Here is a 16,045-nt window from a genome sequence, read left to right as displayed (position 1 = left end):
AGTTCATATTCTATACTCCTGTATATATATGTATGTTAGTATCCTAAACTCTATGGTAAGATATACCATATACCATATACCTACCTACTATACCTGCAAAGGCCTTAAATTTTCGGCCCATCAATTTTATCCTCAGGCCCGGTCCAAAAAATATTGTGAAAAAAAGCCCTGGCCCGGTCCGAAAATAATGCTAAGCTCGTAAAAAACCCGGTCCGGTCCATCAATTTTATTCTCAAGCCCGGCCCGGCCTGGTCCAAAAAATATTGTGAAAAAAATATATAATATTATTATGGTATAGCTTTATTATACCCACCAATCAATATATTATTATATTCATTGTGATTGTATCTATTATCTAGTATGTATCTGCACCAAAGTCGGTTTTATCATTATTATTTATTATTTTAAATTGTGATTATATTTTATTGTCGAAGAAAAATCCCTAAAAATCCCGGTATTTATTATTCGAAGTCCAGCCCGGCCCGGCCCGAAAAATTGTACAAAAAAAAGCCCAGGCCCGGTCCGGAATAAAATTCCAAGACTTAAAAAGCCCGGTCCAACCCTTTATTTTATTTCAAAGGCCCGGCCCTTGCAGTTCTTTACTACCTACCTACCTATAATAATATGATTGTGTGCATAGTTATATCAATGTGTAATCGCATAAACATTTTTTTTGATTGTATTTTTTATTTTCAATGTACTTATTGTACAAATTTTAACTCTTAATAAAGATATATGCATAATTTCAAATTTTCAATGCCACAATGGTATGAGTTATGAATGTGATTACTGATTGATTTAATAACTGACTATACTCCATTCCGCATTTGTATTAACAAGAACCCTTGAAAGCCACCGGTTTTCGTCACCTCCACTGAGTCAACCACCTGCCGTGTAGTTAAGCCACACCCCAGGACACAAATCGGAAATTGAGATTCCTTCTCAACATGAACAAAGTATGAGTCTGAAAGGTCCTAATGAGTAATAATAATTAAAGTGATTCCAGGCATTAAGTTTATTTAAATGCTTCATTGAATAACATAGATACTATTATCATACATACATACATACATGATTATATTGTAATATTGAAATTAGAAACTTACCCTGTAAGATATAAATTGTTCTATCACGAATCATACTAACAAGACACATAATTATGTAGGTAGCCTAACAAAAATAAAGTTTTTCTCAATATTTAAGTAAATCAATATTCCAACAAACTACATGCTTACCTCAATTTTAACAACTATATTATTATGTTTCTAGGAGGCGTTTTCATAGCTACATTAGTTGGCTTGTTGATAGCGTTGATTACACTTGCTTTTGAAGTCGTCTATTTTAAACACAAACGAGCCAAAGTAGCTGAAGTTAGTGTTGTTAATAACACCGTTCACAAGGATAAGCTGATGTACGGTCACGAGTTATTCATGACATTAGGCAGGAATTCAAATCTAGATGATCAAACACGTTGGGCAAACAAGATCAAGCTAGATTCAACTACAGGCCGACTAAATAATGCATTATTCTTTCGTAGAAACAAATTTCAAAATTAGAACTTCAGTTGTTTGATATAATGTTTTATAATATTTATAAATATAGTATGGATAAAAATTGATTAACTAATACATTTCATAAATAAATTATTTTACAATATATATATTATACAAATGCACTAATTCAACATAACACCAAGAGAAAACGGCGGAATTTTAAATATAATCATAATAAAATCAAAAAATAAAATAATAAATATAATAACAACAGATATTTCTATGACTGTGTATACATCATTAAAAATTTATAAATGTAACATAACAATCGTGCAGTAATAAACAAAACGATAAGTAATCATATAGTAATTCAAGTAATTGTGTTGGTGTTAATCCCACATTGACCCCTACCAATTACCTAAAAATAAAAACAAAATATAAAATAATTAGAGATTAAAATTTGATTTTTAACAACACAATATGCTTTTAGTACTATTGTAGTATTATATTATACTATTATATTTGCTTAGATTTATTTTATAACCCAACACTTTGTAACAGAACTCATCTACCATAAGTGCTTATTATTTTTATTAATACTGTTTAGTGTATTAAATTATTTCTATATTTCATTGGGAATCAATTATAAAAGAAATTAGAAAAAAAAGCAATTATAAATTATGAACAATACATTCATTGTTTAAAATTTGTCAATTATCAGTACTTCTGTAGTTGCACTTCAAAATAACTATTGAAAGGTTTTCTAAAAATAATTGTTACATTTGACAATGAATTTTTAGTACACATTTAATTTCCAAATGATACCTATTATCATTGATTATAAATACTATAGATCTCTCACTGGTCTCACTATTAAGACAGAGCTTCATAACAGCCACGTCCGTTTTCCGCGCAACACGTTTAACTGGACAGTGAGCAATCTATGGTATTTATAATCAATACTATTATTTTAGTATATTATAAAATAATGTACTTAAGAAAATTAAATTAAAATTGACATTTCTTACATTGAAGTATTATAGTGAATATAAAAAAAATCAATAAAATTAAATGAATAATTATTTAAAAAATAATTTAGAACAAATTCTTTATTTATCCTCAAATCTAAAAAACATTGGGACAACAATAACCTGAACTAATTAAATATTATTTATTGGAATTATTGAATTTTCTTATACATTATGTACAGTATAAAAATATCTTGTAGTAACAGTCAAATGTTTACATGATGATTACATTGTTATATTATAAACCATAAATCGCTCACATTTAATGAATAAAACACACATTGTAGACAACAACATTATTCAAACATTAAAAATAATACACATAAAGAATAAAGTTTTAAATATAGAAAATGCAATATTTTATAAAAAAAAAAAAATGCACCGATTAGTTTGATTGGATTTATTGGGATTCAGTTATCACAAACATACTATAAATCATGAAATATTTTGAACTGGAATTATCAATAGATAATTAATTTATTGTAATATCTTTAGAGCAATGTACATTCTTATTCCAAATAATTGTAGGAAAATAATTGATGCATTAAGTATCATTGGAAAAATATTATTGTATAACACTGTAATAGAATAATACAATAATTATTTATTTAGAAAAATATATTATCATTTTAAAATGAATATAAGAAATAATGTTAATAAGTAAAAGATGAATAATAATCGAACATTATTTTTTATATAAAGTAATTACACTTAATAGATTATAACATAAAAATCAATAATTTTCTTTAATTATTTTCAAGCAAACCACACTAAGTAGTACAATAGTAGGTACTAAAAATAATATGTTTACCATTTCTGTGTGTGCTAACTGAGCAAATTGCGAATTTCCTTATGCATATGACACAAAAATTCTACATAAGATGGACTATTGTCGATGCCATGATCTTCAACTAAGAAATGTCTCATAACAGTTTCAATTTTATCTTTTTGCCGTATAATTGAAAGCTGTAAATAAAATATAACGTTAAACACACCCGAATACCTGATATAAATTAGGTTAATATTTAGTTATAGAAGTATACATACTCTCATTGTGTGGCTTCGTTCTTTTTGAATTTTAGATAACACCTGACGAATAGCTTTGTTGAGTGGATTATCCAACACAGGAATGGCAGAATGTTCAGTATTAACATATGTTATGTTCTGAACACCAAACACATCTGACAAAAATGTTTGACTTAGACCCATACCAAGCCACATAAACATGTATACTCCATTTTCTAAATACAAAAATATTGTTAAAAAATATAAATAATGTATTTATTGTTGCAAAAAAAATAATGTTGTTTACCCAAAATATAAGCTCCATTTTCTGCAAACTTTTCAATAGAACACCTCAATTGATCAGGTATTGGAACATCATCCAAGAGTTTTTCATCCGCAAGTGTATGAATGGGAATCAGACGTGGATAGAAATAACCCAATGTTGTAGGTATATCCGCAGTGATAACCAGATGCATGTTAAACCAACGATCGTCAACTGTCAGATCAGGACCTACAAAATAAAAAGGACATGAATAGTTTATTTTTATCATAGGGAAGTACAATAAATAGCATACCACCAGACATTGCATCACATTTAATTAAACAATTAACATATAGAGGCATAAGTTTCATGCATTCAGGCAATATAAGTTGACCAGCTGAAGATGGTGATGCACAATGCTTTCTATAAGTAGCTAGTATTTGAGCAGTTTTATTAGTAATTGCTTCCTTTACTTGTCGTCCAGAACTTTCCAATATTTTATACATAACTAAATTAAAATATAAAATTAAAATACAACTTCAAAATTCAATCTGTACCATAAAACATATACAACATACCTTGTTTTCCAAAGAAATTCATTATTGTATCTAAGTCACAACTACGATATAATTCACCCATTTGTCCACTAGAACGTAATGATAGATTTAATATACGCACACGTCTCTGTCCACTACATGACGTGTATAACATGGCTGTTTGTACTAGTACTCCATCTTGTTCATCAAGCTTATCATCATGTTTTACTTCAATTGCAATAGCCTGGAAATACATGATATTAAACAATTAATTAACCTTCGAGCGGGCACGCAGACAGTTTTTACACCGCACATTTGAAAATAATCGCGCCCATTCGTTATAAGTTTCATGCAGCGAACCTATTCATTAGGTAATCTATAATTTCTTATCTAGTCGTAAGATAAGGCAGTTGTTATAATTTAGCATTTTCGGGTGCGCTGTTATTTAGTTTCCAACACGATTACTTCCAGTGTATATGTAACTGCGGTGTAAATACCGTTGTGCGCCTATTGCTGTTTCTATTTCAACCTGCGCCTGACATCGATATGTAAGTGTTATTTTATAATTTTATTATGATGATTATTATTATTATTATTATTATTATTTTTATTATTTTTTATTATTATTTATTTATTATTATTATTTTAAAATTTTATTATGATTATTATTATTATGTAGGTACTATATTGTTATGTTTATTGCTTGTACCTATCAGGTATCATCAACAGCGTAACAAACACTATAACAGACCAGAAGACATTGAAAGGATTATTCAAGAATTGGAAGATGAGGATAATGAATATGATGTACTTGATGATTATGTCTCAGATCATGATGATGATCCTGATTTCGAGCCAGAGGTAATTGAAGACTCGGATCATGACAGTGATTCTGAAGAGGAATTAGATTCACTGTCCACTACAAATGAAATTGAAGAAAATCTAGGTGAGAATTTTCGTTTTTTTAATGGTAAAGATGGTGAGACTTTGTGGGCCAACAAACCAGTAGCAAGTATTTCAAAAAAATGAAATCAAAAAATATAATCAAGATTTTTCCCGGCCCAAAAGGAGCTACTCGTCAGTGTAAAACAGAAATTGAATGTTTTTCACAATTTTTTTCTCTGGATATAGTCGATAAAATAGTTTCACACACAAATACTTACATTCAATGGAGAAAACTTGCAAACCCTAATAGTGGGGACCGTGATTTTAGATTGACAAATCAAAAAGAAATACAAGCTTTATTCGGGGCCTTATTTTTGATTGCTGTAAAGAGGACTAATAGAACAAATTTGAGTGAATTGTTTACCTCAAATGGAACCGGTCTTATGATTTTACGTGCCAATTTCAGTGAGAGGCGTTTCAGATTTCTTATGAGGTACATACGTTTCGATGATATAAGTACAAGGACTGATAGGGTAAAAAATGATAAATTGGCCCCTATACGAGACCTATTAAATTGTTTTGAAATTAACTCTCAACAGTTATATTCTCCCGGCGAATTCACCACTATTAATGAAATGTTGGTCGCCTTCTGAGGCGGCCGTGGATTCATTCAATACATGGACAAAAAACCGGCGAAATATGGACTAAAGATTTACGCACTGTGCGATGCACGAACGTTTTATACGTATAATTTAGAAATTTATTGTGGAAAGCAAGACACGGGCCCTTTTGCGACATCGAACAAGCCCTATGATATAGTTACTAGACGAACTGAACCTATTCAAAAATCAAAGCGAAACGTTACAACCGACAACTGGTTTAGTAGTTATCCATTAGCTAAAAACTTACTAAAAAAAGGATTAACTTTTATGGGCACCCTAAAAAAAGAAATACCTCCCGAATTTATTGTTCAGCATAGAAATTTGGAACCTGGTACACATCAATTCGGTGCCCAACCAGACATGACGCTTGTATCTATGGTGACGAAAAAGAAAAAAGTTGTGCTTGTATTGTCTTCAATGCACGATGATAATGTAACTGATGAAGGCACAGGTACACCATACCAAATAATGGATTACAACGCTATTAAAGGTGGAGTAGACACGGTAGATTTGATGTGTGCCAGATGTTCCACATCGAGAAATACTCGTAGATGGCCAATGGTAGTCTTTTTCCGCTTTCTCGATTTAGCAGCAATCAATTCCTACAAGATTTTTAAAGCCAATAATCCAGACTCCACTATTGTTCGAACAATATACACATTCAACCTAGCGCTCAGCCTAATGAGGGAAAATCTGAATTATCGAGCCACAATTGCAAACCGCCTGCCGAACCTATTCCTCCATCACAAAGTCGAGCTTGCGTTTTGTGTGGTAAACGAAAAAATAACAGAACGTCGACAACCTGCTGCCAATGTGGTAATCACGTTTGTAAAAATCATTCAACCAAAACCCGTATGTGCAACCCGAAAGTGACGACCAAGAATATTTTGAGGACGTATAACTAATTTATTTTTTCTCATTCGTATTTTTTCGTAACAAAAATTTCTTATTTTAGTTGTTCACAAGAAAGTGTTGTTTAAAAAATTAAGTCATACATTTAAAGCCTATTTATCAAAAACACTTATTTTGTAATTTTGTTTTGTATCTACTTATGTTATATGAAAGTCTAATAAGGTTGTTATTGTATCATTTGTTTATTTATGTTGGTATAATAATTTGCCTATACGAGTATATTATAAAGTTATTGTTTAATGAACTCAAAAATGTATAAAAAGAATGTTTATATAATTTATTGTGTTAAAAGAGGATGTCATAGAAAATGAAAGATGGTTTCAACTTTATTTGTTTATAAATATATAGGTTTTTTTAATATACATGTTTATATTATATTAATATTCTTTGCATATTAGTCAATAGTTGTGTTTCTTCATCATTTTCACCACATTCAATTGTTTTTTTATTCTAAATTAACGTACGATTAATATTGTATATTGAAAAAACTATAAGATTCACATAAACATAAATTCAAATGCGGCTCTAAATTGTGCGGTGTTAATACCGTCGCGCGCCCACGTGTATTACTGCAAAATGCGCGCCTGCTCGAAGGTTAAGTGTAAAAAAATCAATATAACATATGAGTTTATGACAAAAAGTTCACTGATTTGAATTGACTAAGAATACAGAGGAATAGTGTTATGTTTTATCATTTGTATTACATATTATAAATTTAAAAGTATTAAATAATTTACCGTAATTTAAGTGGTTATGATAGTTAATTGTATGTACTTTTAAATACTTTAAAGGTGTCTCATAGGGGTCAGTAGCGTTTAACATATGGTCCAAGTGTTGCTCAGGCATAGATGGGTATTGATAGAAGGTAAATATGATGTTTTATTGATAGATATAACAATCTTATGGGGGGTAGTACCTAAAATTTTTTAAACGACACTATATTTTTTTTTTTTATATATGCTACAAATATGGGTTCACATTATTTTATATGGCAACCGCATTTATAGTAGCTTATTCTGAAGGTTATTTAAAAAAAATAATATGTGTAAGTTTTAAAGGATAATACTTTAAAGTAAATAATATATAGTGAGGGTGAGATCACATTGTATATTTTTGAGGTTAGCTACCTAGCAACTCATCAAAAATTAATATAAAAATTATATTTAAAAAAATTGGCAGCTTAAGAACTTACTTTATCACAATCAATTGCAGCTAACTCAACATCGGTAGAATTTGACATAAAAAAATGCCCATAGAAATCAGTTGGACGAGTACCAGTAGATGTTCGTACTCGCATTACAGCATCAAAAACAGTTGGCCGGCTAATGTCATGTTTTAAATCAGACAAGAATCGTTGACCATCAACTTCAGCCTAAATTTAAAAATGTTCTTAGTATTATGAGAAAATGACAACATGAACATATAAGAACGAAACATTAAATCTCAATAACTTACTTGGAAATATGTGTATTTGAAAATTTCACCACCACTAATTTTAGAAATTTGACCAATTGTAGGTAAATCTATAAAAGAGTTATTAGTGATGAATAGATCAACACTACATCCAACTTGAACACACTCTTCTCCTAATTCTTTATACGCATTTGTTTGTGGGTCTGTTTAAAGAAATGTTTATGTATAATTTATCGGAAAATTTTTTAAATTATTCAAGATTTAACTTACTCAACATAGTTTTTTCTTTATCGGTGGCAAGTAATTTTCGATCTTCCCGATTCTTAAGTTTACCCGGAGCTTCTGCTATTGGTAACGATGAATGAAATACAAATAATTTACCACAACAATCGGCATTCTAAAGAAACAATGTTTTGAAAATAAATAATTAAAGATTGCTAAGATCCCTATTAGAAAAAGAACATAACATATTAACATTAATATTAAATTATTTTAAAAATAGATCTTGCAATATTGCGAAACAAACCATACCTTCAATGCTTCCATTCCTGCTTTTATTGCTGGAAGAAGAATAGTTTCAGTAATCCTTGTTTCATTGAAATGAGTGGGAATTTGTTCCATAAGTGCATCAATAACTTGAGATGATTGTTCTGGATCACATAAAAACCCATCTAACAATGGCATAAAAACTTCTGAAGTGTCACCAATAATCATCATTTGAGGAACAGCTAATGTTTCCTGAAATTCATATATTTATATTATTATTTATTCAACTATATATATATATATATATATATACAATAGAAATTTCATGGATTATAAGTTGATGACTACTCTATATAGTGACCTACCTGTATTACCGGGTTTAGTATGTGACCGACCAAGACAATTATCTATATTATGTACGGACAACATACGGATACCAATCTATTAACAGGAGAGATAATTTTTTTAATTTTTTAAGTGATATACAAAAAGTGTAATGCTTAACATTTTTTTTATAATAAAATAATTTTATAACATATTTTGACTAATATTGCTGTATTAAGTATGTGAATTTAATATTTAATATTTATATATTTTTTTTTTTTTTACTGATATTTTGTTTGACTGATTTTGATATTATGGAATATAATCCCTGTATTGTTTTATATTTGTATGACAAATTAATCAATAATATAAAAAAACATGATTATATGATTTTTAATTTAACTGTTTTTAAATTAATTATCAGTCTGGTAGGTCACATACTAAACGATTACCATTAATTTTTCTAATAAAATTATGATAATATATATCTAATACAAATTTAGTACATTTCTAGTAGATATGCATAATTATCAACTAGAAAGTTGATACTGGCTAATGGCCCATGAAAATAAACCATGAGTATACTTGTATAGTGCTGCAACTAGTGGGAAGAGAGTGCTCTGGGTGCTCTGAGAATGAGGCCCCACATGGAGCACTTCAAAGTTAACGAAAACAAATAAGTGAAAGTTTATGAAATCTGTCACTATTTGTTTACAAAATGTAAATACTAAATATATTATCCCAATATGCCACAACGGTTTTTTAATAGTTGTTATTAGTAAATTACCTATTTTAATTTTATTGGACGACAAATATATTGAAACGAGGGTAGTTCTATAATCTTTTTATCTAAGGATATTTTATAATTTATTTATACAACTATTAGTAATTTATTTTTCTATTAATAGTATTGTATGTTTAATATAATATTAAATCTTAGATCATTGTTATTAACTTAAAAGTCAATACCGCATACCGTAAAACAGTATGAATAGGTTTGTGGTATAAATAACTTAAAATCAGTCTAAATATTGTATTGTGTATAAAAAATAATAATATATGTAATAGTAAATTGTTTCAAGTCTCTATGGTTATTTTTTTTGAATTTCAACATAATTATAAGTGTCCATAAAATAAATGCAGCACTGTACTTGTGTCTCTTAAGAGGACGCCACAACCGCATGTATTGTCTCCGTCTTACAAATGAGTAACATACCAAATTTAAGCTCAGAAATTCAAGTTCTATGCTGTTAGTTTAAAAATTAGAGTGGATCGACCTATTATGAAACTTGATGGTTATCAATAGTTATTAAGAAAATTATATGTGTTTTGATGGAAGTTTTTTTACGATAATTTAGTTTTTAAGAGCATTTTTAAATCACATTTATTATACACGCATAACTCATTAAAAACTGAATTATCGTATAAAAACTTCCATCAAAACACAGATAATGTTCTCACCATACATTTTCATAATAGGTCAATTCAATCTAATTTGGTATGTTACACGTCTGTAAGACGGAGACAACACATGCGGGGGTGGCGTCTTCTTAACTACATTGACAATAACACTGCGACACTGTTTTAGTTATGAACTTAGATACATGTGTAATGGATACCACTTATTTAAACAACATTTCTTCAGCTTGAGTCTACAGGTTAAAAATTAAACACATTTAGCTTAAGACAAAGAGGGTGCACTTTTTATTTTCTCTATCAGGCCCATGCGAAACCTAGCAAATTTGTGTTCAGCAGGACCAAACTTGTATTATAAGGTTTTGTATTAGAGTGAACTATCTAACTTAAAGTTAAGAATATTGTATGTGTACTTATGTTGGCTTTTTCACAATACTTAAATTTTAAAGCAAGATATGAGTATTTTTAAATTGTTACATTATACACCCATAACTCAATTAATGATTGACATATCGTAAGAACAAAGATAATGTTCACTCGAAAATACTTATTTTGTGTTTTAATAAAATTGTACAATCTAAATTTAGCTTAAGTACAGTTATATTTTTTTTCTTACCTTTAAATTATAAAAATGAACAGTTGTATCATAAGTTATAAAACCAACACGTATTTTACTTTTTTCATTTCCCAACTCTGTTGGTAATTGAGTTAATAATTCTTTCATGAACGCACATATGAGTTTAACAAGTCCAGATTTTATATTATTATAAGAAACATCTATTACAAATATATATGCAGGAGGTTTTGGTTGCATTTCTTTCTGGAAAATACAAATAAAAACATTATATTAAATTTAACTAATGTAGACAACTTATCAATAATAGAATATATTTATTATTAAAAAAAGCAGATGCTAGATACTATATCTGAAACAGTTATACACTTATACCAAAGTAGTCATTATTAGATTAGGTAATGAAAAGAATAATGATAGAATGTAGGTAACAATTTAATCATAATGATAATAGTTAACTACTAGGGACAAAAAGTGTGGTTAAGCAAATTAATTTTAGGGACAATAGGAGTTAGAGAAGGCAATTTAAATAATTAAAAGAACATCTGGAGTACTGGAACTTTAAAATCAGATAATACAGAATGGCTAACACACATATCATAAAATAAGACACAGAATTAAAATCCCCGGCATACGACCATACTGGGATTGAAGAACTAATAAATAGTTATCATGTCTCTCTTTTATTATATAATAAGTGAGTAGACAATCCTACTTTTAATCAGAATCTACACTGGTGTGTGGTTATAAATTATAACTAACAGGACTCTCAGTCTTGTGAAGTGCTCATCATTACTTATTCTAAACACATTCAACGCTGTTAAAGTGTCATTATAAGTTTTAACTTAATGTAAATTATGCATTTACGAGTCATATTTATTCTATTACAACTGACTATGATAACCAAACTTATTTAAGTAGCCTATAAAATATTATTTATTGTTATACATACCCTACAATATTCTTTTGGAACGATAAATTCATATGATCCAAAACCTAATTCAGGCCTTTCAGAGCGGTCAAGCCGTTGACCAGTATGATCCAAGTGTTGGAAATATTCAACTGGTACTAAAAAACAAATTGTATTTTGTTAAAAATTAGCTTTTAATATAAGGAAACTAAAAAATTACCTTCTGTTGTAGCTTTACATAAAAGGCAAGTAAAGTGTTTTCCACCATCAATAAACTGCATAAATGGACTCATGTAAGCTTTACACCTCTTACATCTGACTGGTCCAATTTCACCAGTATTTATAATAGGTAAAGGATATTCATCTGATTTCATTTTTGCCAATGGACTGATAACTAATCCAAATGGTACAGATGTCTACAAATATTTTAAAAGTAGTTATTTATAATATCAGTTATTTATAACTAAAATAAAATTGTATTTACCTGTTTCATAATGTCTGTTGTAGTAGGTACACAATACATAGTTGATCTTATCAATCTAGGTGATGCATTACCAGAATCTTGCACTGTGAAATCTGTAGTAACCAAAGGGGGTACTAAACCTCTTTGATTAGTTAAAAATAAACCACTTTTACTTAGTTGGTCATCTTGTATAACTTGTACCTGAATATAATTAAATATTAAATAATTTAATTTCTGATCAACCAACAAATCCAATGTGGTTAAATACTTACTGGACTTGGCATTTGGTCAGGATCTAATCTCCTACTTGGAGCAGGCTGACCCATATAAGCTGGTGTACCTTGATTAAAACCTGGCTGTTGAGTTGGATACCCAGGTTGTTGAGGTGGATAACCAGGTTGTTGAGGATGAAAACCATTTTGTTGCTGTGAATATACAGGTTGTTGTGGTTGTTGAGGTTGTTGAGATGTTAAGCCTGGCTGTTGAGGTGGGTAGCCTGCTTGTCGTGATGGTAAATTACCTGTCTGAGGAGGAAAACCCATTTGTTGAGATGGTAAACTTCCTGACTGAGGAGGAAAACCTTGTTGCTGTTGAGGTGGAAAACCAGAATGCTGTGATATTAAATTGGGTTGTTGAGAAAATCCTGATTGCTGCAGAGTTGAATTATTAGGTTGTGATGGAAAGCCTGGCTGCTGCAGAGTTGAATTAGGTTGTGGTGGAAAGCCTGGCTGCTGCAGTGTTGAATTAGGTTGTGGTGGAAAGCCGGGCTGTTGTAGTGTTGAATTTGGTTGTGGTGGAAATCCTGGCTGATGCGATGAATTTGGTCGTGGTGGAAAGCCTGGCTGCTGCAGAATTGAATTAGGTTGTGGTGGAAAGCCTGGCTGCTGCAGTGTTGAATTAGGTTGTGGTGGAAAGCCGGGCTGCTGCAGTATTGAATTAGGTTGTGGTGGTAAACCTGGCTGCTTCAGTATTGAATTAGGTTGAGGAGGAAATCCTGGCTGCTGCAGTATTGGATTTGGTTGTAGCGGAAAACCTGGCTGCTGCTGTGTTGAATTAGGTTGTAGAGGAAATCCTTGCTGCTGCAGTGTTGAATTTTGTTGTGGTGGAAATCCTGGCTGCTGCAGTGTTGAATTTGGTTGTGGTGGAAATCCTGGCTGCTGCAGTGTTGAATTTGGTTGTGGTGGAAATCCTGGCTGATGCGATTTTAAATTTGGTTGTGGTGGAAAGCTTGGCTGCTGCAGAATTGAATTAGGTTGTGGTGCAAAGCCTGGTTGCTGAATTGATGAATTTGGTTGTGCTGGAAAACCTGGCTTCTGCAGAGTTAAATTGGGTTGAGGTGGAAATCCTTGTTGCTGCGATGATGAATTAGGTTTAGGTGGAAAGCCTGGCTGCTGTGGTGTTGAATTAAGTTGGGGTGGGAAACCTGGCTGCTGCAGAGTTGAATTGGATTGAGGTGGAAAGCCTGGCTGCTGAGATAATGAATCAAGTTGTGGTGGAAAGCCTGGATGCTGTGGTGTCGAATTAGGTTGTGGTGGGAAACCTGGCTGCTGCTGAGTTGAATTGGGTTGAGGTGGGAAACCTGGCTGCTGAAATGATGAATTAGATTGCGGTGGAAAGCCTGGCTGTTGTAGTGTTGAATTTGGTTGTGGTGGAAATCCTGGCTGATGCGATGAATTTGGTCGTGGTGGAAAACCTGCTTGCTGAGGTTTTGAATTTGCTTGTGGTGGTGGAAAACCTGACTGCGGCAATGTTGAATTAGGTTGAGGTGGAAAGCCTGGTTGCTGAGGTATTGAATTGGCTTGTGAGGGAAAATCTGACTGTGGCAACATTGAATTGGGTTGAGGTGGAAAACCTGGTTGCTGCTGTTTCAAATTTGATTGTGGTGGAAAACCTGGTTGCTGTGGTGTGGCATTAGATTGTCTTGAAAAATCTTGTTGAGTTATTAAATTAGACTGTGGCTGAAAATCTGGCTGTTGGTGTGACACTTTTGATTGTTGTTGTGGATAATTTGATGGCTGAGATTGATACTCTAATTTTTGAGTAGATAAATCTGATTGGGATGAAACATTTTCATTCGAATTTGGTTGTTGAACATTGCCTGAATACAGTTTTTGAGGACGAGATTGAGGCGGAACAACAGAAAAAGCTGATTGAGTTGATTGAGAACCAATTTGATTTGTAATCAAATTTGAGTTATTTGTACTAAATTCTTTAGATTTTGCATACATTGCCTCACTTGAATTATTTGGTGTGCCATTGTTAAAATCTCTCAAATCTTGATTAATAATTCCATCATGAATATTTGATTGAATACTATTTCCAGGAAAAGGAGATGATGGTACTATATTTTTAGTATTGTCTTGAAAATTATCTGAGGAATGTACATTTTGATTAGAACTTTCTACAAAAGGTACTGATGAAGAAAATTGCTTAGGAGGCCCAGTCAGTTCAACATTAAAATTGGCTGGTGGATATGATTGTGGAGTATTTACTGGTGGTCCACTTGAAAAATTGCTAATATCACTTGGCTGGAAAATTAAAATAATATCAAATTTTTGATATATTGTGTATTTTTATAAATAATAACAAAATTATAAATTACCAAAGTATTGTTTTGAACTGGTGGTTGTGATCGTTCGTTATTAAATCCCAATTGTGAAAATTGATCATTCAACGGTCCTTCAGCCTGGTTATAAGACGGTACATCTATAATTTAAAATGAATAATATAGATATAACAAATTGTATTTTTAACATTAATTTTAAATATTCATAAATGTTCAAAACACATTCTACTTAGGTACTACACAATATTTTAAATAAACTTAAGCGTTAAATTCAGAAAACCGATTTTAAAAAATATTGAAATAATAGTGATAACACTAGAAATGGCTGGATTTATTTTAATAAAATTAAAAATATTAAATTTAACCAATACTTATAACATCAATTCTACTGTTTACATATTTTTTTTAAATTTGATTGTGATAGGTAGGTACCGGATTATAAAAAGAAGTTTTAATTCCTAAGCCTATAAGTTAATAATGTATACAATATAATATTCTACACTTGAAATAAGTATTCAGCATTTTATGTAGTAGATAATCTGACAATTATCAAATTAAAATATACCTATTTTAAAAACAATACATCAATGCTTTAAGTTTAAAGGTCAATAGTTATAAAAAAAAAGGTAAACATTTTATATTTAATCATTACATTCACCATCATACTTGCTGCCAGTATAAATCCAAAACATATCAGTGTAAACATTCAAAGAGCTTGTTACTTACAGTTGGCTGATGAATTGTGTTGACCGTTTTGTTGTGATGGTGGAGGAGCGCCATAATGTTGTGGTGGACGCTCTTGTGCAAATTGAGAATTATTCATTTCTTGTTCAACTAAAATAATTGTACATAATATATACTATAAAAACAATCAAATTGTAAGATGATGCTCTACACATGAACTTATAATGATAGGTAAGCATAGAGTACACACTCTTACCAGTTTGAAAATATCCCAAAATATTGGAAAATACCAACTGTAAATCGATGACTTCTTTTCACTCGAGCATTTACAATTAATTTTAACTGTACTAATGTACTTAGATCTTAAGTCTTAACATCATACATCAACTGGTCAGACAGAGCTGAAAACAGTGAAAACGCTATTCG

At 30.7% G+C, this 16,045-nt stretch overlaps 2 protein-coding genes across 3 annotated transcripts in view; one reads left to right on the top strand and one right to left on the bottom strand.

The window, feature by feature from the left end:
- LOC132951619 (ionotropic receptor 25a) overlaps positions 1-1,602 on the top strand; it is a 16,714-nt gene extending 15,112 nt beyond the window's left edge. Inside the window, exon 15 of the mRNA XM_061023432.1 lies at positions 1,270-1,602. Within this exon, the coding sequence (XP_060879415.1) occupies positions 1,270-1,556 (287 nt within the window). The 3' untranslated portion in view covers positions 1,557-1,602. The remainder of the gene's footprint in view (positions 1-1,269) is intronic.
- LOC132951618 (protein transport protein Sec24D-like) lies at positions 1,565-16,045 on the bottom strand. Of its 2 annotated transcripts, none has more exons than XM_061023431.1 (18): positions 15,876-16,045; positions 15,662-15,794; positions 14,972-15,075; positions 12,642-14,897; positions 12,391-12,570; positions 12,127-12,322; positions 11,949-12,064; positions 11,039-11,242; positions 8,728-8,934; positions 8,467-8,593; positions 8,239-8,399; positions 7,976-8,155; positions 4,367-4,568; positions 4,102-4,296; positions 3,834-4,037; positions 3,569-3,762; positions 3,333-3,487; positions 1,565-1,911 (listed from the first exon to the last, which is right to left on the bottom strand). In XM_061023431.1, the coding sequence occupies exons 2-17, from the start codon at positions 15,756-15,758 to the stop codon at positions 3,347-3,349; spliced, it is 4,764 nt and encodes a 1,587-aa protein (XP_060879414.1). In that variant the 5' UTR covers positions 15,759-15,794; positions 15,876-16,045; the 3' UTR covers positions 1,565-1,911; positions 3,333-3,346. The 2 variants fall into 2 exon arrangements, with proteins under 2 accessions (XP_060879414.1, XP_060879413.1); XM_061023430.1 differs by having other exon boundaries at positions 15,662-15,769.

This window comes from Metopolophium dirhodum, chromosome 9, assembly GCF_019925205.1.
Source record: "Metopolophium dirhodum isolate CAU chromosome 9, ASM1992520v1, whole genome shotgun sequence".
In the NCBI taxonomy this organism is placed as follows: domain Eukaryota; kingdom Metazoa; phylum Arthropoda; class Insecta; order Hemiptera; family Aphididae; genus Metopolophium; species Metopolophium dirhodum.
This window is presented reverse-complemented; position numbering and strand designations above follow the sequence as displayed.